The following is a 22461-nucleotide window of genomic DNA, read 5'->3' on the forward strand; positions in this document are numbered from 1 at the left end:
ATTATTCATTCACCCTTTTTTTTGTATAATCTACCCCACTCATCCCTCCCCCAAACCCACCCCCAAACCCACCCCACGGATCAACAGGTAGGGTTACGTACATAACATACAACCAGAGAAAAGGTTAGATTACAGACAGTAATAACAATTGCTACTTACAATGATACAATTAAATTAAATTAAATACAAAATACAAAAATAATAATAACAAAAAAAAAATATATATATATATATAATAAAAAAAAAAATAATAATAGTAAACAGAAGGAAAATAGTCTGAGTCAGATATGGTACATTAATCAATTATAGAGTATCTACATAGTTATCTGGTGGTATTACATAGTACTGTTGGGCCTGGTTAGATGGGAGGATCACTCAAAGAAGGAAGACACTCAGTCACTCAGTCAGGAGGGAGAACAGATAGGCTGTTAAAGTAGGAAATGAACGGCTGCCACTTTTTAAAGAATTTTTCGTTAACTCCTCTAAGTGCATACTTAATCTTCTCTAGTTTTAGAAACGATACCATATCTTTTAGCCAGGCGGAGAAGGGGGGAGGTGTAGACAGTTTCCAGGCTAGGAGTATTCTCCGTCTGGCCAAGAGTGTGGCAAAAGCCAACATGTCAGTATCGTTTGGCTTAATAGGGAGAGGTTCAGCTGGTACGCCGAAAATGGCCAACAGTGGACAGGGCTGTATTGTGGTATCTAGTACTATCGAGAGCACATTAAATATCGAGGACCATAATGGTCTAAGACCCGGGCAGGACCAAAACATGTGAGAGAGATCAGCTTGTGGGTTATTACAGCGGTCACAATTGGGATTGGAGTCTGGGTAGATTTCAGCTAGTCTTGCTTTGCTGTAGTGTACTCTGTGTACCACCTTTAGTTGTATTAGGCTGAGTCTGGCACAAGTGGAGGAGGAATTCACCCTATCCAGTGCTCCCCCCCACCACCCCTCTGTTAGTTCCACCCCCAGCTCCTCCTCCCACCTGGATCTCGTCTTAGCGCTTTTGTCTTTGATCAAGCACATAGTATTTTGATAAATTTCAGATATAAGCCCTTTTTGGTTTGGTGATAGACCCAAGAGTCTCTCCCAATTTGATCGTTGAGGGGGGCTAGGAACAAATTTAAGACCTTTTAAGACTTTTTAAGGATCCACGGACACCCTGCGAAACTAAAGCCAGCCGCCCGCCAGGGGCGCTTCGTTTTTTTTTTTTTAAACTTTGACCAGTCAGCTGGTTCTTTTTAGCGTTTATCGCTTTTTCTTCGCATTCATACTTGGTCAAGTTCGACCGACAGAAGCAGGCTGAAAGGGTTCAGATGGGGGGAAAGACACTCTGGGAAAGGCACGGCTGCCGTCCGGGATTCGAACGCGCTCAGCCCCAGATCCGCGCGAGCGCGGTTGTCCACGGCGCTGAAATAGCACTCGCGGTACGTGGTGAGCTACTGGAGCTCCCCGGGGCGCTTCGTTTTTACCTTTGGCGCTTGACACTTAGAGGGCTGCCCGCCGTGTGGCGTGTAATCAATCAAGTTCATAACGATACTCTTATTTTGAAAATCTGTGCAGGTCTCATTTCCGCCCCAAGCACATCTCCAGTCATAATATCGATGGCTCCGGCAGTTAGCAACATTAGGTTCGTATGATACTCTTATTTTGAAAAAAAACGTGGCAACGAGTCATATCCGCCCAGCCCTGCAGCGGGATACTATTGGCTAAGGGCTTCTGCTCGCAGTGCTCGTGTCAACACAGAGGCAGTCTGCTCTAGTCTAGAAGAGCGGACCTCCATGAGCTACCGTTACTGTTTAAACAATAACCCAGTCAACTATTCACTTTTAGTTTAATACATGACGAGGCATTGTCTAACGGTATCTAGCTGGCTAGCTACTGATAGCTGCTGATATCAACAAATGCTCCAGCAATAGTCGACTCGAGTGCATAATACCTCCGTTCCCTCGTTAGCTAGCTCACGTTAGCTAGCTCACGTTAGATCTATCTGTCCCAGTAAACTAAATTGTCTTAACGTTATCTACCAGGCTAGCAGTAGCTACAGATAGCTCCTGATATCAATGTCTTATAACATTGATTGAATGCGTATTCTAGCTGAGGGCATGTTGAATGTGATTTGACAAAAGAAGCGTAACGTTATACCAATAGGGTCCAGCTGCATCGCCGGAGAATCCTTGCATGCTGAATGTAGGGTCTAGCTGAATATAGGGTCTAGCTGCAGGGCCGGAGAATCCTTGCTGGAGCTGGAGGCTACTCAAGTATACACACAGACAGTGGAGCTGTTTGCAGATAGCGAGCATTTTGACTTATTGCGTGGTGGCGATGTCTCGCAGATAATACAACTACAAGTATGATTATATAATATATATTTTATTTAAAAAAAAATTATATAAAATATATATATATATATTTTCTTTTTTAATCAAAAAAAATTTGGCAGGTACGAAATATGCTTGGCGGGTAGATTCTTCCCATCTACCCGCCACTGGCCGGTGAGTCAAAAAGTTAATTTCGCTCCCTGGCGACACATAATAGCTTATTATACCTGTGAACGGTCAGGTCTGGTGTGGGGCGCTAAGCGATTGTCGTTGAGCGACAGATGATCACATCGCCAGGCGGCGTGTATGCTTTCCGCAACGGAGTTCGGTTTCCTCTGATTGGCCGCGACCCGCACGTGGCGCTGCCGCTCTGCTGTGTGTTGTGTTGCAGCGCGCACCAGAGCGGCAGAGGAAGTATTGATTGCGCCGTAACGAATAATTAAAAAAAGATACCGTTAACTGGAATATGTTGTGCCACATATGTTGGATTATGTAATTGGTTTGTCATGACAAACAAATAAAATATCGCATCGCTGGCTGTCTCTGGCTTGCTCCAGCGGACACCAGAGCTCAGCCATGCCGCTCGCGGCAGCATATTCTCGCCGCTGGTTGAGCTCTGGTGTCCGCTGGACACGCAGAGACAGCCGGCAATGCGATATTTTATTTGTTTGTCATGACAAACCAATTACATAATCCAACATATGTGTAAAGGCACAACATATTCCAGTTAACGGTGTCTTTTTTTAATTATTCGTTACAGTGCAATCAATACTTCCATGCATTCGGGACCTCCATGTTTTGGGGGTATTCATCAGACAAATCGGATCCGGGGATTCGGCTCCCATCAGTCGGGCAAGAACTGCGGGTTTTCAGCCTCTCTCCTGGAGCTTAAGGGGGAGCTTAGTATTCCTGCCTCTGAGTGTGTTGTAGCCAGCGGGTAAATCGCGATTTTTTTATTCGTTTGTCATGACAAACCAATTACATAATCCAACATATGTGTAAAGACACAACATATTCCAGTTAACGGTATATTTTTTTAATTATTCGTTACGGCGTAGTCAATACTTCCATGCGTATAAATTGAGGAAGGCAGGGACCTCTGCCGCTCTGGTGCACGCTGCAACACAACACACAGCAGAGTAGGGGTGGGAATCACCAGTTTAATCACGATACGATACGATATCGATTCTTTGGACAACGATACGATATTATCCGATATCACACAGTCTGCCACGATACGATACGATTCGATTCAGGTGCCTCCGATCGATATGAGACGATATTATGTGCCCATTTAATACAATCAGTAACATTTAAATCAACAAAAAAAAAGGCAATGGAAATATCATGACATTTTTATTTTTGAGCTCTTCCAGACATTTAAATTAAAAACAATCTATTGTTTTTAATACAAATAGACCTCCTGTTCACTGTTTTTGGTTCATTTTTCTTTTTTTTCTCGATATTAATATCCTGTCACAGAGCTGTATTTTGGCTGGAAAAGCATATTGGGAGTCCCAAGGTGCAGTACCGGCCAGATCCTGTTAGTGGGGCTATCCCCGAGAATGCACCCTCCCAGTCCCCACTTCTCTCTGCCTATGGCTCTGGGTTAGCTTGTTAGCTCACACTAAAGTAACGTTATCTTCGATCTTTAACGCGACGTGGGCATAATGGAGTGACGAGGATTGCAAAGCAGGTTAGATGCATTGGACCCGTTGTGGAATAAAACAGCAGGGACATGTTTTGGGTCACATAATAGGCACACTAGTCTTGCTCTAGTGACGCTCTAGACCAGGGGTAGGCAACCCTAGGCACGCGTGCCTGCATAGGCACGCGGGGGCATTTGCATAGGCACAGGGGGCAGCAGTAATTTTTTTTTTTTTTTATATTATAGTGAAATATTTTGCACTGTTGTCACATTTATCTTGTTGAAATCCTCCCACAGGTTATTTTTACTACCACATATTTAATTGAGACCCTTTATTTGTTTATTATTTCAATTTAGCTGGAAATACATTGCTACATCATTCAGTAACATTTGCAGAGCCTTATAACAAAAACATTATTACGGTCACCATTGTTTTTTTTAAAGCAAACGTTTTTATTGGTGAAGCAAGTTTGTACAATTACAAAGTCAGAATTATTCATTCACCCTTTTTTTTGTATAATCTACCCCACCCATCCCTCCCCCAAACCCACCCCCAAACCCACCCCACGGATCAACAGGTAGGGTTACGTACATAACATACAACCAGAGAAAAGGTTAGATTACAGACAGTAATAACAATTGCTACTTACAATGATACAATTAAATTAAATTAAATACAAAATACAAAAATAATAATAACAAAAAAAAAATATATATATATATAATAAAAAAAATAATAATAATAGTAAACAGAAGGAAAATAGTCTGAGTCAGATATGGTACATTAATCAATTATAGAGTATCTACATAGTTATCTGGTGGTATTACATAGTACTGTTGGGCCTGGTTAGATGGGAGGATCACTCAAAGAAGGAAGACACTCAGTCACTCAGTCAGGAGGGAGAACAGATAGGCTGTTAAAGTAGGAAATGAACGGCTGCCACTTTTTAAAGAATTTTTCGTTAACTCCTCTAAGTGCATACTTAATCTTCTCTAGTTTTAGAAACGATACCATATCTTTTAGCCAGGCGGAGAAGGGGGGAGGTGTAGACAGTTTCCAGGCTAGGAGTATTCTCCGTCTGGCCAAGAGTGTGGCAAAAGCCAACATGTCAGTATCGTTTGGCTTAATAGGGAGAGGTTCAGCTGGTACGCCGAAAATGGCCAACAGTGGACAGGGCTGTATTGTGGTATCTAGTACTATCGAGAGCACATTAAATATCGAGGACCATAATGGTCTAAGACCCGGGCAGGACCAAAACATGTGAGAGAGATCAGCTTGTGGGTTATTACAGCGGTCACAATTGGGATTGGAGTCTGGGTAGATTTCAGCTAGTCTTGCTTTGCTGTAGTGTACTCTGTGTACCACCTTTAGTTGTATTAGGCTGAGTCTGGCACAAGTGGAGGAGGAATTCACCCTATCCAGTGCTCCCCCCCACCACCCCTCTGTTAGTTCCACCCCCAGCTCCTCCTCCCACCTGGATCTCGTCTTAGCGCTTTTGTCTTTGATCAAGCACATAGTATTTTGATAAATTTCAGATATAAGCCCTTTTTGGTTTGGTGATAGACCCAAGAGTCTCTCCCAATTTGATCGTTGAGGGGGGCTAGGAAATGAGTCAAATTGTGAACGTACAAAATGACGTATCTGAAGATAACGAAATAAATCGGAGCGTGGAAGACCAAATTGGAGACACAAGGAGCTAAAACTAGAGAAAGTGTCACCGTCATATAGATCCTTGAAACTATTTATTCCAAGTCTGTTCCAGCGTGTAAAAGACGGGTCCAGAGTGGAGGGAACAAACAGGTGGTTATTACTAATAGGCCCCAAGACTGATGCTGCACAGAGTTTGAAGTGACGACGAAACTGTATCCAAATCTTTAGAGTGGACAGAACAACAGGGTTTGAGGAGTGCCGGGAAGGAGAGAGAGGGAAAGAAGAGTAGACCAGAGCTGCCAGGGAGGATGAACGGCACGATTGCGCTTCTAAGCTACACCAGTCAGTTTCTGGGGTTTTCAACCAAAGAATAATTTTATGGATGTTGACAGACCAGTAGTAGTGCATGAAATTAGGGAGCGCAAGTCCACCTGACCTCCTAGGTCCTTGTAGGATGGCTTTGCCTATTCTAGGGATCTTTCCCCCCCAGATAAAGGCAGATATTGCTTGGTCTATTGTGAGAAAAAAGGATTTGGGTAGAAATAGAGGGAGACATTGAAAGACATACAGGAATTTGGGCAGGATATTCATTTTAACACATTGTACTTTACTGGAGAGTGAGAGGGGCAGGCTGCTCCAACGTTGAAAGTCAGCTTTCATGTTCGTGATTAATGGGGGGAAGTTAGCTTCAAAAATAGAGTTTAAGGTGTGGGTGATCTTTATGCCCAGATATTTAAAGCCTGTCTGTGACAGACGAAAGGGAATTGAAGATTGTGTAATTTGTAAGGCTGAGTTGTTAATGGGGAAACATTCACTTTTATGAAAATTTAGCTTATAGCCTGAGAAAGAGCCAAACTGTCTTAACATAGATTTTATGTGAGGGATGGAGGTAATAGGATGCGTCATATAGAGCAGAAGGTCATCAGCGTAAAGGGAGACCCTGTGTTCGACTCCGTGACGGGTGATACCACGGAAGTGGGGCGAGGACTTGAGTGCAATGGATAGAGGTTCAGCGGCGACGGCAAACAATAACAGAGACAAAGGACAACCCTGGCGTGTCCCTCTGGAAAGTGGGAAATAAGGGGAGTTTATAGAGTTGGTAGTGACACAGGCCAAGGGGGCGGAGTAGAGTAGCCGGACCCATGAGATAAATGTGTCCCCAAACCCAAATTTCTGCAGAGTCGTGAACAAGTATTCCCACTCCACGCGGTCAAAGGCCTTCTCCGCATCCAGAGATATAATTACCTCAGGAGGGAGAGAAGGACCTGAAGTGTGTATAATATTCAAGAGTCTGCGAATGTTAGAAAAGGAGTGGCGACCCTTAATGAAGCCAGTCTGGTCCTCAGAAATAATCAGAGGTAAGATGTTCTCCAGACGCCTAGCCATCACCTTGGCAATGACCTTTCCATCGTTGTTAATCAGCGAAATTGGGCGATACGATCCACAGTCTGTGGGGTCTTTGTCCTTTTTAAGTAGGAGGGAAATGGTTGCTTGGGTGAGTGTATGTGGCAGTGTCCCATTTTTCAGGGACTCGTTAAACATTTCCATCAGAAGCGGGGCGAGTTTGTCACAAAACTTTTTATAAAAACCTGCCTCATAGCCATCTGGACCCGGTGCCTTGCCACTCTGCATAGCATTGATAGCCTCCTTGATCTCCTCAATGTTCAATGGTCTGTCTAAATCCTTAGCCAGCTCCGGGTCTATAGACGGGAATTCTAGGTCATTTAAAAAAGTATCCATAGATATTCTGTCGGGAGGGGGTTCGGATGTGTAGAGAGTGGAGTAAAACACTTCAAAGGCCTTGTTAATGTCTTGGGGTTTCGAGACTATGTTATTAGAGCGATCCCTTATCTGTGAGATCAGCCTGGAGGCTGCTCTGCGCTTGAGCTGATGTGCAAGCAGCCGACTGTTCTTGTCTCCATATTCATACGACAGGCCGCGGGAGTGGAGCAGCAGACCTTCAGCTTTCTTTGTGGATAATAGATCGAATTCAGACTGTAAATCCAGCTTCTTTTTATACAATTCAGGTGAAGGGTCTGCGGCGTACTCACCATCAAGCTGGAGAATAGAATCTGTAAGGTCCTGCAGCCGCTTTCTCTGGGTTTTGTTCGCATGGGCTACATGGGAAATAATTTCACCACGCAGAACCACTTTTAGAGTCTCCCACAACAGTGAGTGAGATATTGAATCCGATCTATTGGTGAGTAAGAAGTCATCAATTGACTTTGAAATTTTGTCGCAAAACCCCTTGTCGGAAAGTAGCAAGGTATCGAATCTCCAGGGAGGGCGATCTTTTCTATTCAGAGTAAGGGAGATGTCCATTTGTATAGGCGCATGGTCTGAAATTACAATGGCTAAATAGTCAACTGAGCGGACAGAGTCTAACAGGGTTTTATCAATAAAAAAATAATCTATCCTGGTATAGGAGTGGTGTACATGTGAAAAAAAAGAGAATGCCTTTAATAGTGGGTTAGCAGATCTCCATGGGTCCACACATCCATTTTCCCTCATAAAGGCTGATAAGGACCTGGACATTTTAGAGAGTGTTGAGGGTCTTAGAGAAGAGCGATCCAAAACCGGGTCCACAACACAGTTCAGATCGCCCCCCAAAATAAGTTGGTGTGTGTTTAAGTTTGGGAGGGAGGAGAGGATCTTGTTCATAAAACCAACATCATCCCAGTTGGGAGCGTAAATATTGACTAAGAGCACTGGGGTTTGGAATAGAGTGCCCGTTACTATTATATATCTGCCATCCGGGTCAGAGATAACGTTAGAGGATGTGAATTGAACTTTTTTGTTCACCAGTATCGCAACACCTCTTGCCCGAATATTAAAATTGGAGTGAAATACCTGGCTGATCCAAGGCTTGTGTAGTCTAATTTGATCTGCTTTCAATAAGTGAGTTTCTTGCAAAAACATGATATCTGCCTTCAAGTTTCTTAGGTGAGTAAAAACCCTTGAACGTTTGACTGGCCCGTTCATAGATTTGACATTCCACGTGATCAGTCTAACAGAGTTGTCCCTCCTATTATTAGATGAAGTCATGATTCAGTTCAAGATTTGAGTGGTCTGATTGTCCCATATACAGGCCCCCTGTACAGGGGTATTGTAGACTCCACAAAGTGATACAGTGATAAAGAAAAAAACAAATAACAAATAAGTAACTATAAACATAAGTATGTGTAACCACAACATCTGCAAAAACAACAATAACAACAGAAAATACAGACCTTTCCCGGACCGCATCCGGTGTAAGTAACCCCCAAAATACTCCCCTCCCCATTCCCATCCTAGGTTCCCTTCTCTTCTTCCCACATCTAGAGAACCGCAGGTAATCGCTACTAAACTTCGGGTGCATCTACAGACCTTAACCTAACCTAGAACCTAACCTAGAAGCTAAAACCTAACCTAACCTAAAAGCTAAAACCTAACCTAGAAGCTAACCTAACCTAGAAGCTAGAACCTAGCCTAACCTAGAACCTAGAAGCTAGAACCTAACCTAACCTAGAACGTGAGCGTGAGCTCCCAATTTAAGAGTGTAGAGAGAAAAAAAAAAAAGTATATATCAAAGAGCATTTCGCTGTGACAAGCGACACATTATAGAAATAAAAATAACTGAAAGATACTGAACTTGAATAACAACTCGAGATTTGTCGAGCAAATAAAATAGTAGGGGGAGCACCAACCAATAGGCTGGTGTATTAACGTCATTCAGTCCAAGCCAGCTGTTGTAGAATTACATTATAGAAATTGAAATAACTGAAAGATACTGAATTTGAAAATAACAACTCAAGATTTGTTGGGCAAAGAAAATAATAGGGGGAGCACCAACCAGTAGGCTGGTGTGTTAACGTCATTCAGTCCAAGCCAGCTGTTGTAGAATTACATTATAGAAATAGAAATAACTGAAAGATACTGAACTTGAAAATAACAACTCGAGATTTGTCGAGCAAAGAAAATAGTAGGGGGAGCACCAACCAGTAGGCTGGTGTGTTAACGTCATTCAGTCCAAGCCAGCTGTTGTAGAATTACATTATAGAAATAGAAATAACTGAAAGATACTGAACTTGAAAATAACAACTTGGGATTTGTTGAGCAAAGAAAAAAAATAGTAGGGGGAGCACCAACCAACCAGTAGGCTGGTGTGTTAACGTCATTCAGTCCAAGCCAGCTGTTGTAGAATTACATTATAGAAATAGAAATAACTGAAAGATACTGAACTTGAAAATAACAACGAGATTTGTCGAGCAAAGAAAATAGTAGGGGGAGCACCAACCAGTAGGCTGGTGTATTAACGTCATTCAGTCCAAGCCAGCTGTTGTAGAATTACATTATAGAAATTGAAATAACTGAAAGATACTGAATTTGAAAATAACAACTCGAGATTTGTTGGGCAAAGAAAATAGTAGGGGGAGCACCAACCAGTAGGCTGGTGTGTTAACGTCATTCAGTCCAAGCCGCGTGTAACTGTTCCGCAACAGTAAGTGACTTCCGGGGTAGGCCTGATTGGCCCCGACAGGCACGTGACGCGCAACTTTCTCTGCCGCGCGGCACGCTCCGCGGAGCCGAGCGGCAGAGCTTACGGAATTACGTAACCGTCCAAATACGCCATGACTCTCATTCGGCGCTATAGCTCACCTGGCAGAGCAGCGGTCCTGCAATCCTGCGGTCCGTTGTTGGTGAGTTCGAATCCCATCAAATCTTTTTTTTTTTACGTGATTTTTTTTTTAACGTGTATTCTTTCGCCGGTTAAGGTTAGGCATGGTTAAGGTTAAGGTTAAGGTTAGGCATTGTTTCGGAGTTGGTTAAGGTTAGAACGGTTAAGTTTAGGCGCTGTTAAGGAGCTGGTTAAGGTTAGAGTTTGTCTTAGAGAATGGCAATATTCTTTCTATGGTTAAGGTTAGGCATGGTTAAGGTTAAGGTTAGGCATTGTTTCGGAGTTGGTTAAGGTTAGAACGGTTAAGTTTAGGCGCTGTTAAGGAGCTGGTTAAGGTTAGAGTTTGTGTTAGAGAATGGCAATAGACAGCCTATTTCCGCGCGACAGCTCTCAGCAGCCTCGTTGCGCGTCCTGAGTTTGCCGCGTCACGTGCCTGTCGGGGCCAATCAGGCCTACCCCGGAAGTCACTTACTGTTGCGGAACAGGTACACGCGTCCAAGCCAGCTGTTGTAGAATTACATTATAGAAATAGAAATAACTGAAAGATACTGAACTTGAAAATAATAACTTGAGATTTGTTGAGCAAAGAAAAAAATAGTAGGGGGAGCACCAACCAACCAGTAGGCTGGTGTGTTAACGTCATTCAGTCCAAGCCAGCTGTTGTAGAATTACATTATAGAAATAGAAATAACTGAAAGATACTGAACTTGAAAATAACAACGAGATTTGTCGAGCAAAGAAAATAGTAGGGGGAGCACCAACCAGTAGGCTGGTGTGTTAACGTCATTCAGTCCAAGCCAGCTGTTGTAGAATTACATTATAGAAATAGAAATAACTGAAAGATACTGAACTTGAAAATAACAACTTGAGATTTGTTGAGCAAAGAAAAAGAGTAGGGGGAGCACCAACCAACCAGTAGGCTGGTGTGTTAATGTCATTCAGTCCAAGCCAGCTGTTGTAGAATTACATTATAGAAATAGAAATAACTGAAAGATACTGAACTTTTAGAATAACAGCTCGAGATTTGTCGAGCAATGAAAAGAAAAGAGTAGGGGAAGCACCAACCAGTAGGCTGGTGTGTTAACGTCATTCAGTCCAAGCCAGCTGTTAGCCAGCCTACGTTAAATCTGGTGTGTAAACAAACCCCGACCGTTGTGTAGTTACCTCAGTCATGCCAATGAGCGTTGTAGAATGTCTGAGCAGCTGCGGGAGAGTCAAAGTACAACGTTTGGTTTTCGAAGTCCACGCGGAGGCGAGCTGGGTACAGCATTCCAAAGCGAATGTCTTTCTTGTACAGTCGGGCTTTCACGTCGTTGTAAGCCGCGCGCTTGCGGGACAGTTCGACGCTGAAGTCAGGGTAGAGTGAGATCTTGTGGCCATGGTATCGCAGATCCTCTCTTCTCTTCCCAAAAACACGCTCCTTGTCCTGGTAGTTGTGGAAAAGTACAATGAACGCTCTCGGTCTGGGGCTGTTTCCTCCGGCTTTATTCTCTTTCCCCAGCCTCTGGGCGCGAGACAGTATGAGCGGCGTGGGGAAAAAATTAGCCCCACAAATATCTGAGAACAATTCGGTCATGAATTGGATTGGATCCGAGCCTTCCATTTTTTCAGGGATGCCGATCACTCTCAAGTTGGCTCTACGCGAGCGGTTTTCAAGATCATCCAACTTGTCGGCCAGCCGAGCGTTCTCCGTTTTGAGTTGAGCATATGCGCCTTCCATCTCGACGACTCTGTCGCTGTAGTCAGACAAGCCCGATTCGACAGAGGTGATCCGTTGTCCGTGTATATCCAGCGTGGATTTTATTGCCTCCAGGGTCCTATTCACCGGTGTGAGAGCTGCGTTTAGCAGCGAGGTGACCACTGCCGTCGTGTCGGTAAGTATGGCAGTACGGAGGTTCTCCAAGTCGTTGGGCAAGGCTGGCGTCGCTTTGGCTGGGGAATCAGGCATGTCTTTAGCTCTACTAGCAAGTTCAATAGCCCCACTAGCAAGTTCAATAGCTTCGAGGCTAGCAGCAGTTGCCTTCGATATTTCTCTTTTATCAATTCTCTTTGCTCTTCCCGTCATGTTGTGAAACGTAGTGCAGTATTCGTCTTTTAGTCTTAAAGTTTAGATGGTGCATTGTAGCATGTCGCTTGTCAAATAAATAGATAGTTTGCAAGTTGTGCGGGAGCCACTCTAAGCACGTCTATCCCGTCGCCATGCTAAACCGGAAGTCACGGTCACCATTGTGACCAGTGGGATTAATCAACAAATTGTATTATTTATTTTTCTATTTCATGTAACATTGCACATGTTAAAAGCAATTTTTTTTACTCAAAATGTGAGTATTACCAAGTCAACTTGTGTTCTTAAAACAATGACAATAAACATAGTTTTATTAGGTTGAAATAATGTGGTTGTGTACTTATTTTTCTGTTAACTTATTATGGATTGAAAACTGAAAACCTTAATGCACAGTAACTGAACTCAATATTTTTAAGTTTGTTAACTTATTATTATAATTTTTTTTACAGTGTAGTCTTGCGATCAATCAAAACGTATTTACACGATATACCTCACATTCACCCTCCATTCACATCCTGGTGTTCTCCTGGTGTTCTCCATTAGGCCTGTAGGTGGAGCTATGACAGCACACGTACAGTACACACACCGATGGTGTGTGATGTGTCCAAAAATGAATGGGCAAATGTGAGTGAAATGGTCGCACTGTATGCAGCTGTTTGTCTGCATTGCATCCCCCCCCCCCCAACTCAGATTTAGGGTTGATACAACCATCATAATAATATTGTTAATAATAACAATAACAATAATGGTGTAATAATGTAAAAATTATCATTAAAAATACCTGATTATGAGAAAAAAAAATGTACGATGCATGGAATATTGTTGAGGTACACTAGTTACAACTATATTTCAAACAGGCACTCCATGTCAAAAAGGTTGCTGACCCCTGCTCTAGACGCTACTGCTGTTGATGTTAAACGGAGTTTGAGTTTCACAACACTGGGCGCGGGGCGATGACGTCGCCGTCGCCGGATTTTCAAAATAAGAGTATCGCAATATGAATCGATCTTTTTACGTGGCATCGATCCTATTTGATTATTGATAATAGATCGATATATCGATCTGGATCGATGTATCGTCCCACCCCTACAGCAGAGTCACGTGGGGGTCGCGGCCAATCAGAGGAACCCGGAAACCGAACTCCGTTGCGGAAAGCATACACGCCGCCAGGCGACGTCGGTCGCCCGCCGTGTGCATTGGACTTTAGTCTCTGACTGGTTGGCCACCCCTGCATTAGGAGATAGGTCAGGACAACTTCACAGCTAATGCTATGACATGCAATCAAATGTAATGGCAACATAGCAAAGTTTGTTGGATTTCTGTTATGTGAATGTGTGTGTGTGTGTGTGTGTGTGTGTGTGTGTGTGTGTGTGTGTGTGTGTGTGTATAGGGCTTTCCTAGCCCCTTTCGTGACTGCGGTGCTGGGGCTCTACCGCAGTCACTCTCAGCTAGACCGCGGCCATTTTCAAAATAAGGTACCAAGCGTGATCGGGGGGCTCGGGGTGGGTCAAAAATATATCATATATGAATTTCAAAGATACCCAGCGTACAATATGGGTTTAACACAGCTTTACAGTGGGGTCTGGAAGCTCGGAGTTGCTAATAAACAGTTTAAATCATTGTTACAAAGCGAGTGGTACTTACAGAGCGAGCCGTGTATTTCCGCCATTGGTGTCACCGCGCATGCGCACCAGGCAATTTGCGCATGCGCGGTGACACCAATGGCGGAAATACACGGCTCGCTCTGTAAGTACCACTCACTTTGTAACAATGATTTAAACTGTTTATTAGCAACTCCGAGCTTCCAGACCCCACTGTAAAGCTGTGTTAAACCCATATTGTACGCTGGGTATCTTTGAAATTCATATATGATATATTTTTGACCCACCCCGAGCCCCCCGATCACGCTTGGTACCTTATTTTGAAAATGGTCGCGGTCTAGCTGAGAGTGACTGCGGTAGAGCCCCAGCACCGCAGTCACGAAAGGGGCTAGGGCTTTCCCAGCTTTCAGACAGCAGTAACCGATGGGTAGGGCTTTGCCAGCTTTCAGACAGCAGTAACCGATGGGTAGGGCTTTGCCCACTTGTGTAGGTGTAGGCATCTCACAGAGTGCCCTTCTAGTAGGGCTGGGCGATAAAACGATAACGATAACTATCGCGATAAATTATTTCCTCGAAATAAACATGAAACGTGGTGGCAAAGTTTAGATATATCGATTTTCCAAGCTTGGATATGAGCACGCACTAACAACCAATCAGTGAAGGAGATGGCCGAGAGCGAAGGAGACCCGGAAGGAGACCCAGAGGTAGGACTCACTCAACAACAAGGCTTGCTAGGCTAATTAGCTTGCACGGCGCTGTTTTATATATTTACGTGCCGAGTATGTGTGTGGCGTGAATTCTGAGGCCACGTTTATAGTAGTGTGGGGTATACAGTGGACGTCGTTTCAATATATTGTGGCGGAAGAGAGTATTTAGTGTCATATTTATTACATTGTCTCATGAGATACTCCGCTTGTCGGCTAACTGCTAACGTGCGCGGACTGATGACGACATCAACTCGACTCGAGACATTCGCTTAGAAACAGGCTGGCTAGGATAACTAGCTTGCACGGCGCTGTTTTATATATTTACGTGCCGAGTATGTGTGTGGCGTGAATTCTGAGGCCACGTTTATAGTAGTGTGGGGTATACAGTGGACGTCGTTTCAATATATTGTGGCGGAAGAGAGTATTTTAGTGTCATATTTATTACATTGTCTCATGAGATACTCCGCTTGTCGGCTAACTGCTAACGACATCAACTCGACTCGAGACATTCGCTTAGAAACAACAGGCTGGCTAGGATAACTAGCTTGCACGGCGCTGTTTTATATATTTACGTGCCGAGTATGTGTGTGGCGTGAATTCTGAGGCCACGTTTATAGTAGTGTGGGGTATACAGTGGATGTCATTTCAATATATTGTGGCGGAAGAGAGTATTTTAGTGTCATATTTATTACATTGTCATGAGATATTCCGCTTGTCGGCTAACTGCTAACGTGCGCGGACTGATGACGACATCAACTCGACTCGAGACATTCGCAGCAGCATAAGAAGTTAATTAAACTTGACAGACATTATATCGACGATAATTATCGATATCGAATTATATGAAAATAATTTTATAATTTTATCGCGATAACGTTTTTGGTCATATCGCCCAGCCCTACCTTCTAGTTTATTTATGTGCCAGTCACAAGCTGATGACATGTCATTTGCATAAATTAGGAACAGTAACGGCCCTAGTATGGAACACCGCAGCCTGGCACTGTGCAGCAAAAGTTCATATTGTGGAAAAAAGATAACCATTAATCACAAATGTAACACTATATATACCATTGGCAAAATAGGCTAGTGGGAGCCCAACAGGAGGTTTAGGTGAGTGTGTGAGTGTGTGTGTTGGCTCTAGACCTGTTGCAGGATTCCTCAGTCTCACAAAAGCAGGGTCACTGTCGTGTTGTGTGTCGAAGGCAGGGTCTGTGGAGGTCAAAGCAGATATTAAGACTAGTGGCAGTGTGGGATGGTAGTGTTAAGGCAGTGGTTCTCAAAGTGGGGACTGGGGAAGCCCAGGAGTCCTTGATACTAGGGTTCCAGGGCGTCCTCAGCAAAAAAAGGGAAATAGTTTCACTATTATTCCTTTCACTAGCAAGTAAGCACTGACTATATAACAAAGATTAATCTTCTGCTATCTGTCCACTACATTATATGTTAAAACAGTTGTGGGATTCTGGAATAACGGTTAACGTAAATCATATATTCACAAATGGAGGTCCATGGCCTATTATGTGGGGGGTCGTTTACATAAAGTTTGAGAACCACACTAGTCTAATGGTAAGCAGTGGGGGTTTATTAGACAGCAAATGTGTAGCAATCATGGCCACAAGTGACACTATGAATTGAAAATGGGGGACCCTGATGTAAACAAGACAAACGTCTTTCTCTGGTCTGCATCCCCTTGACAATTGTGTGTATTGAGCCGTACTGTATTGTACCCATTCTGTAATCTGTTAAATAAAGTTTTCATTCATTCATTCAGGTATCGTTACAGCCTAGTGTGTTAGCTCGCTTGTGATATATCGATATATAACGTTACAAATTGGTTCACTGTTTCACTTTTAAGGAAACGTATTGGTGGTAAACGTTGACGTATCTATCTAACCTACCTGCAGCGATGACAACCCAGCTGTCATTTTGCATATTAGGTGTGTGTTTCTTTTTAGAAGTCATTCTTTGTGGTTACAGTAGTTAGCGATAATAACTAGCCCCACGCTTCAAAGTTGTTGTGCTCCTCTGTCCGGCGTGGTGAAGTCGAGCTGAGAAAAGGCGCGAGGCGGTCTAGTCCATTCGCTTGTTCCACGGGGGGATCACGGTGGGTTTTATGCCAACGCCATTCGTGATCTTCGTTCAGATTTGATGCTATTAATGATGCATATAAAGAAACTACTTTAAGCGCAACGACTTTAGTCGCACCGAGACAAATCGATGCACGTACAAGCGCTGCGAAAAATGTCACAACGTCGATCACTGCGGTTCACACTGTGTACCAGGCAAGGTGGAACATTCCATGATGACGTCAGGCTAAAATGCAGTTTCAAAGTCAAAGCACTGGAGGGCGCCCGAGAACCATGGGGATCATTTCAAACGCATTACTGACTACACGTTTACAGTTTGTTTGTTTGATTGATTGATTGAAAACTTTATTAACAGATTGCAAAATGGGTACAGTACAGCTCAATACATACAATTGTTAAGGGGATGCAGACCAGAGAAAGACTTTTTGTATTGTTTACATCAGGGTCCCCCATTTTCAATTCATCGTAACATATGACATACATGACATACAGATAGACAGTACTGCCATCTATACATTTATGACATACCAGATTTGCAAATACAGTACTGTTTGTGATACAAAAAGAGTCCAGAAAAAAAGAGTATATACATTTGGCGTAGAAACTGTACATTGGATTGGGTAGGTGGGGTGGGGGGGACTGTACATTGGAGGTGGTTGGGTGGGGGGGGGGGGTTGGGTAGGAGGGGTGGGTGGGGGACACTGTACAACTATACAAACAAAACTGTACATTGGAATATTGACAAGACCATACTTGGTAATTTACTGTACATTGGAGGGGGTTGTGTTAGGACATTTACAGGGGCCAGTTTCGAATTGCAGTCTCCCGTAGGTGTTTTTTGAGAGTGTTTTTGAAAGTGGGTAGTGATTCACATTCCTTTACAGCTTTGGGTAGGGCGTTCCACATTGATGTGGCATAATTGCGAAACGTGTTTAGTCCCTTGTTTGAGCCAAATCTGGGTTTAACATGATTTGTGGAGCTCCCTCTGGTGTTGTGATCGTGGTATTCACTGACCTTTGGGAAGTATTTTGACATGTACATGGGTACTTGGTCGTGTGTATCTTGTAGACCAGGCCCATTGCAAGTTGCTGTACTCTGTCGTCTACTCTAAGCCATCCTAGGTTGTCAAAGTGGGCAGGGGTGAGGTGGGTTCTAGGAGTAAGGTCAAGCAGTAGTCTGACCAGTTTGTTTTGAGATGTTTGTAATTTTGTTTTTAGCGCCTTTGAGGTGCTTTGGTACCATGAGGTGCAAGCATAGTCGTAGTACCCTTTACTTTACTTTACTTTACTGTCATTTATTATTCTCATCTGCCTTGTCAAAATATTAGGCCTAATAGAGAAAACATACGTTAGAACTGACTCTGAGGCATATTAGGTTCTGCACTCACTCTTGCATTATCAGAACGACCATGTCCACGTCCCTGCTTGGGCACAACAGATTTCGAGTTGGTTCTCTCTCTCTATGGGTAACGCTTGTATTCCCGGTAACCTGCCCCATTTCTAAGCCATATAACCAGGGCTTGACGTAAACTTTTTGGCTCACTAGCCACTGTGGCTAGTGGTTTTCCAAAGTCACTAGCCACTCAGCATTTTCACTAGCCAAAAATCCCAGCACTCGCGCCCCCACCCAAAAAGTAATAAATATAGGTAATTTCTTCTTCACTAACCCCTGCTGGGGACGCGTCTCTACATTTCGTAGCTCCATTTCTGCAGACCCCTCTCTGATTGGTTGAACTCCATTTCTGCAGACCCCTCTCTGATTGGCCACTACGCCCATGTGACCGCAGCGCGAGATAGCTGCAGTGCGGAAATAGGCTGCATTCTATTGCCATTCTCTGCGACAAACTCTAACCTTAACCAACTCCGAAACAGTGCCTAAACTTAACCCTTCTAACCTTAACCAACTCCGAAACAATGCCTAACCTTAACCCTAACCTTAACCAACTCCGAAACAATGCCTAAACTTAACCATAACCTTAACCAACTCCGAAAGAATATTGCCATGCTCTAAGACAAACTCTAACCTTAACCAACTCCGAAACAGCGCCTAAACTTAACCCTTCTAACCTTAACCAACTCCGAAACAATGTCTAACCTTAACCCTAACCTTAACCAACTCCGAAACAATGCCTAAACTTAACATGCCTAAACTTAACCGGCGAAAGAATGCATGTTAAAAGAAAAAGAAAAATTGAAGGGAATCGAACTTGTCACCAACAACCAACAACAACAACAGGATCCACAGCAAGGCGGCGAACCAGTTGAGCTAGTCGTCGACCTCGATAACCTTACGCGCACCTCCCTCGCGTACCTTAGAGAGGGGCTTCGCTCAACCAATCAGAGAGGGGTCTGCAGAAATGGAGTTCAACCAATCAGAGAGGGGTCTGCAGAAATGGAGCTACGAAATGTAGAGACGCACTGGGGACAGTATCATGGGCGGAGCTTCAGGGGGGGCTGTAGGGGCGGTGCTCCCCGGCGTCTCTACATTTCGTAGCTCCATTTCTGCAGACCCCTCTCTGATTGATTGAACTCCATTTCTGCAGACCCCTCTCTGATTGGTTGAGCGAAGCCCCTCTCTGATTGGTTGAGCGAAGCCCCTCTCTAAGGTACGCGAGGGAGGTGCGCGTAAGGTTATCGAGGTCGACGACTAGCTCAACTGGTTCGCCGCCTTGCTGTGGATCCTGCGGTGCGTTGGTGACAAGTTCGATTCCCTTCAATTTTTTTTTAACACTTTGATCGCCATGGTTAAATTCATAATTTACCATCCCTCGCCATCTCTATTTGTCTATGGAGAAGTTCCCCTTCTTTGCAGGGCTATAACTTTTTAAATTGTATTGCCAAATTGACATTATTATGGCCCATTCAATGTCCTATATCTATTGTTCAGGGTGTAGCAACGTTATACTTTTTCATTCACATATTCATACTAAAATACGGTCTAAAGTATAAGTATGTTTTTATCGTTTTCTGCAGCTTTCTCCAGAACTTGATTTATAGCCCTAAATGCATTATATTGATGATCAAATACAGTTTGGTAGGAATCTGTGCGAGATAAAAAATGTCAACTGGATGTGCTTCTAGGAGTTACTACGTATGATCTGATGTTGACCGGATGGGCGGGGGGTCGTTTATAATTCCGTGGGCAACGTTATATCATTCATCTAGTGTGGGTGATATGATCATCAGAGCAGTTAGTAAAGAACACGTTGGAAAATAACGCTGGATCTTACCGTATCTTCCTCGCGCCATTGGGCGATGAGCGTGGAGCAGAGATATTCCTATTATGGGATGTATAAATACCCGATCCATTTCCAGGTTGTATAATAGTATATACGTCCAAATCATGTTGTTTGTCGAGTTATTTGCACCGATCGGTGTTCACTGTGTCAAGATGGAGTCCTGCTAATGATAGCGAGTGCCCGGACGAAATATGGGTGAGCACCACTTCATCCACATGACTTCCTGTTGGGCGATCTGCCGATCGGCCACCAGATGGCGCTCTTGAACCGTTAGAGAGTTGAGTGGAGCTCAGCAGTATATCTCAGGTCCCCGGGGGAGAAATATGATTTCGATCACAGATTTTTGAAATATTGATATCAAAGACGTGTTACGGTGTCTTCGGCAGAATGAGCATGGCGGGGAATGACGAGTTTCGGCGTTTCCGGCGATTAAAGTGTTAACGTGCATTCTTTCGCCGGTTAAGTTTAGGCATGTTAAGTTTAGGCATTGTTTCGGAGTTGGTTAAGGTTAGGGTTAAGGTTAGGCATTGTTTCGGAGTTGGTTAAGGTTAGAAGGGTTAAGTTTAGGCGCTGTTTCGGAGTTGGTTAAGGTTAGAGTTTGTCTTAGAGCATGGCCAGGGCCGCCTCAGGGGGTGTGCGAGCAGTGCGGTCGCACAGGGCCTCGCGGGAAGGGGGGCCTCGCAAAAAAAAAAAAAAAAAAAAAAAAAAAAAAATTTATTATTATTTTTTTTTTTTTTTTTTTTTTTTTTGCGAGGCCCCCCTTTCCGCGAGGCCCTTTTTCATCACAGACCTAAAATCTAGTTTTGCTTATATGCTTATATATTTCACATTAGACACGTTTGTAGAATGTGTCTGACTTCCTGCCTCTGCGGCTCTGCAGACTGCAGTTTTCCGATTTCTGCGGATTTGCTGCTCTACAGATTTTAGGATAGTGTTTCCGGGCTCTTCTCGGACACACGAGGTACAGGGATGATCTAATTCAGCGCTATTCAGAGGAGCGAGGCGAGTGGATGTCTTTTCAAAAGAAGGAGAAGAGAACTTGTGAGCAGATAAATCTGTTAGGCAGCAATACGCCGAAAGGTGTCCAGTCTGCCGGAAAGTACTCGAAGAAGAAGAAGAAGAAATTACACCGTGGGCCAAGAAAGTCTCCTTCCAACTTTACCATTGGCGCCGCGTTGATACTGCGTTATGGTGAGTCAACCTATGATTATATTCCCGCCGTGGACCTGACCTATCTCTCTTTCTCTCTCTCTGGAGCCAAACTGGTCGACTAGCTAATATAGTACTACTAGTAGCTAACGGTGTGTGCCTGGTGAGAGCACCTGGCTGTATGTAGCCGCATAGCTTGCAGAACGCAGAAGCAAGCTATGCGGCTACATACAGCCAGGTGCCTGATTGAGCTAACTGTTAGCCAGTTAGCTGTTTAGCGTCAGCTGGGAACGTTCGTTTGATGCTATCAGTTAGCCTTGAGAATAGCAGGCCCTGGCACTCTGACTACGACATCATCTTTGACAGAAGATGTAGTCGGGCCTGCACCATGACAAGGCTCTGGCCATAGCTTATTTGTCCCGACAGCGAGAGGCCTTTCGTCAACGTGGAGACCTGTGTTGCGGCCTTTCGCCCTGCGTTCCTTTTGTGCAGGTAAGATTAATGAAAATGTCATGACATTACCCCACTCTTCCTTCCTTCCCCTCCCGAATGTTTTGTTAATAACGATGTTTTTTTCCAGGCAAAACATATGCTACTTCACAACATTTGGAGATACGACATGTGCTGTGTGTGAATGGTCGTTTGTGTAGCTTGGGTAGCGTTGGGCCGTTGGCCAAAGCTGTGTGTGGCCTGGTGTCACAGTACCTGGCTAGCCTATTTAGCTGATGTCGGCCATTGGCTCCTTGCTGCTTTGGTTTCTCTGGTATAGACCCTCTTCTTGTTGGATTTAAGTGTTGATCTTTGTCCTTTTGGATCTCTCATACATGCTCTAGTCTCTCTCTAACACACACACACATGACAAACACACATGTTCTCTCTCTCTCTCTCTCTCTTTCTAACACACACAGTCTGCCTATGGCGGCCTTTCTCGATGGCTAGGCTGTGCTCAAGGATCTTCAGTCACAGTGCTCAGGTATTCTGCCACTGTGTACTCTCTGTTTAGGGCCAAATAGCATTTCAATTTCTTTCCAATGTGTCTCTCTCTCTCTCTCTCTCTCTCTCTCTCTCTCTCTTGGATTTAAGTGTTGATCTTTGTCCTTTTGAATCTCTCATACATGCTCTAGTCTCTCTCTAACACACACACACATGACAAACACACATGTTCTCTCTCTCTCTCTCTCTCTTTCTAACACACACAGTCTGCCTATGGCGGCCTTTCTCGATGGCTAGGCTGTGCTCAAGGATCTTCAGTCACAGTGCTCAGGTATTCTGCCACTGTGTACTCTCTGTTTAGGGCCAAATAGCATTTCAATTTCTTTCCAATGTGTCTCTCTCTCTC

At 43.9% G+C, this 22461-nt stretch overlaps 1 protein-coding gene across 2 annotated transcripts in view; it reads right to left on the minus strand.

Moving 5' to 3' along the window:
- rnaseh2b (ribonuclease H2, subunit B) overlaps positions 1 to 16682 on the minus strand; it is a 78095-nt gene extending 61413 nt beyond the window's left edge. For both annotated transcript variants that reach the window (XM_084310097.1, XM_084310096.1), the window contains exons 1-2: positions 16547 to 16682; positions 15795 to 15860 (exon numbers count right to left, since the gene is read on the minus strand). In XM_084310097.1, the coding sequence (XP_084166223.1) occupies positions 15795 to 15860; positions 16547 to 16610 (130 nt within the window). In that variant the 5' untranslated portion in view covers positions 16611 to 16682. The remainder of the gene's footprint in view (positions 1 to 15794; positions 15861 to 16546) is intronic.
- Between the last annotated feature and the right edge of the window lie 5779 nt (positions 16683 to 22461).

Source organism: Notolepis coatsorum (assembly GCF_963971535.1).
Source record: "Notolepis coatsorum genome assembly, chromosome: 3".
NCBI classification, from domain to species: domain Eukaryota; kingdom Metazoa; phylum Chordata; class Actinopteri; order Aulopiformes; family Paralepididae; genus Notolepis; species Notolepis coatsorum.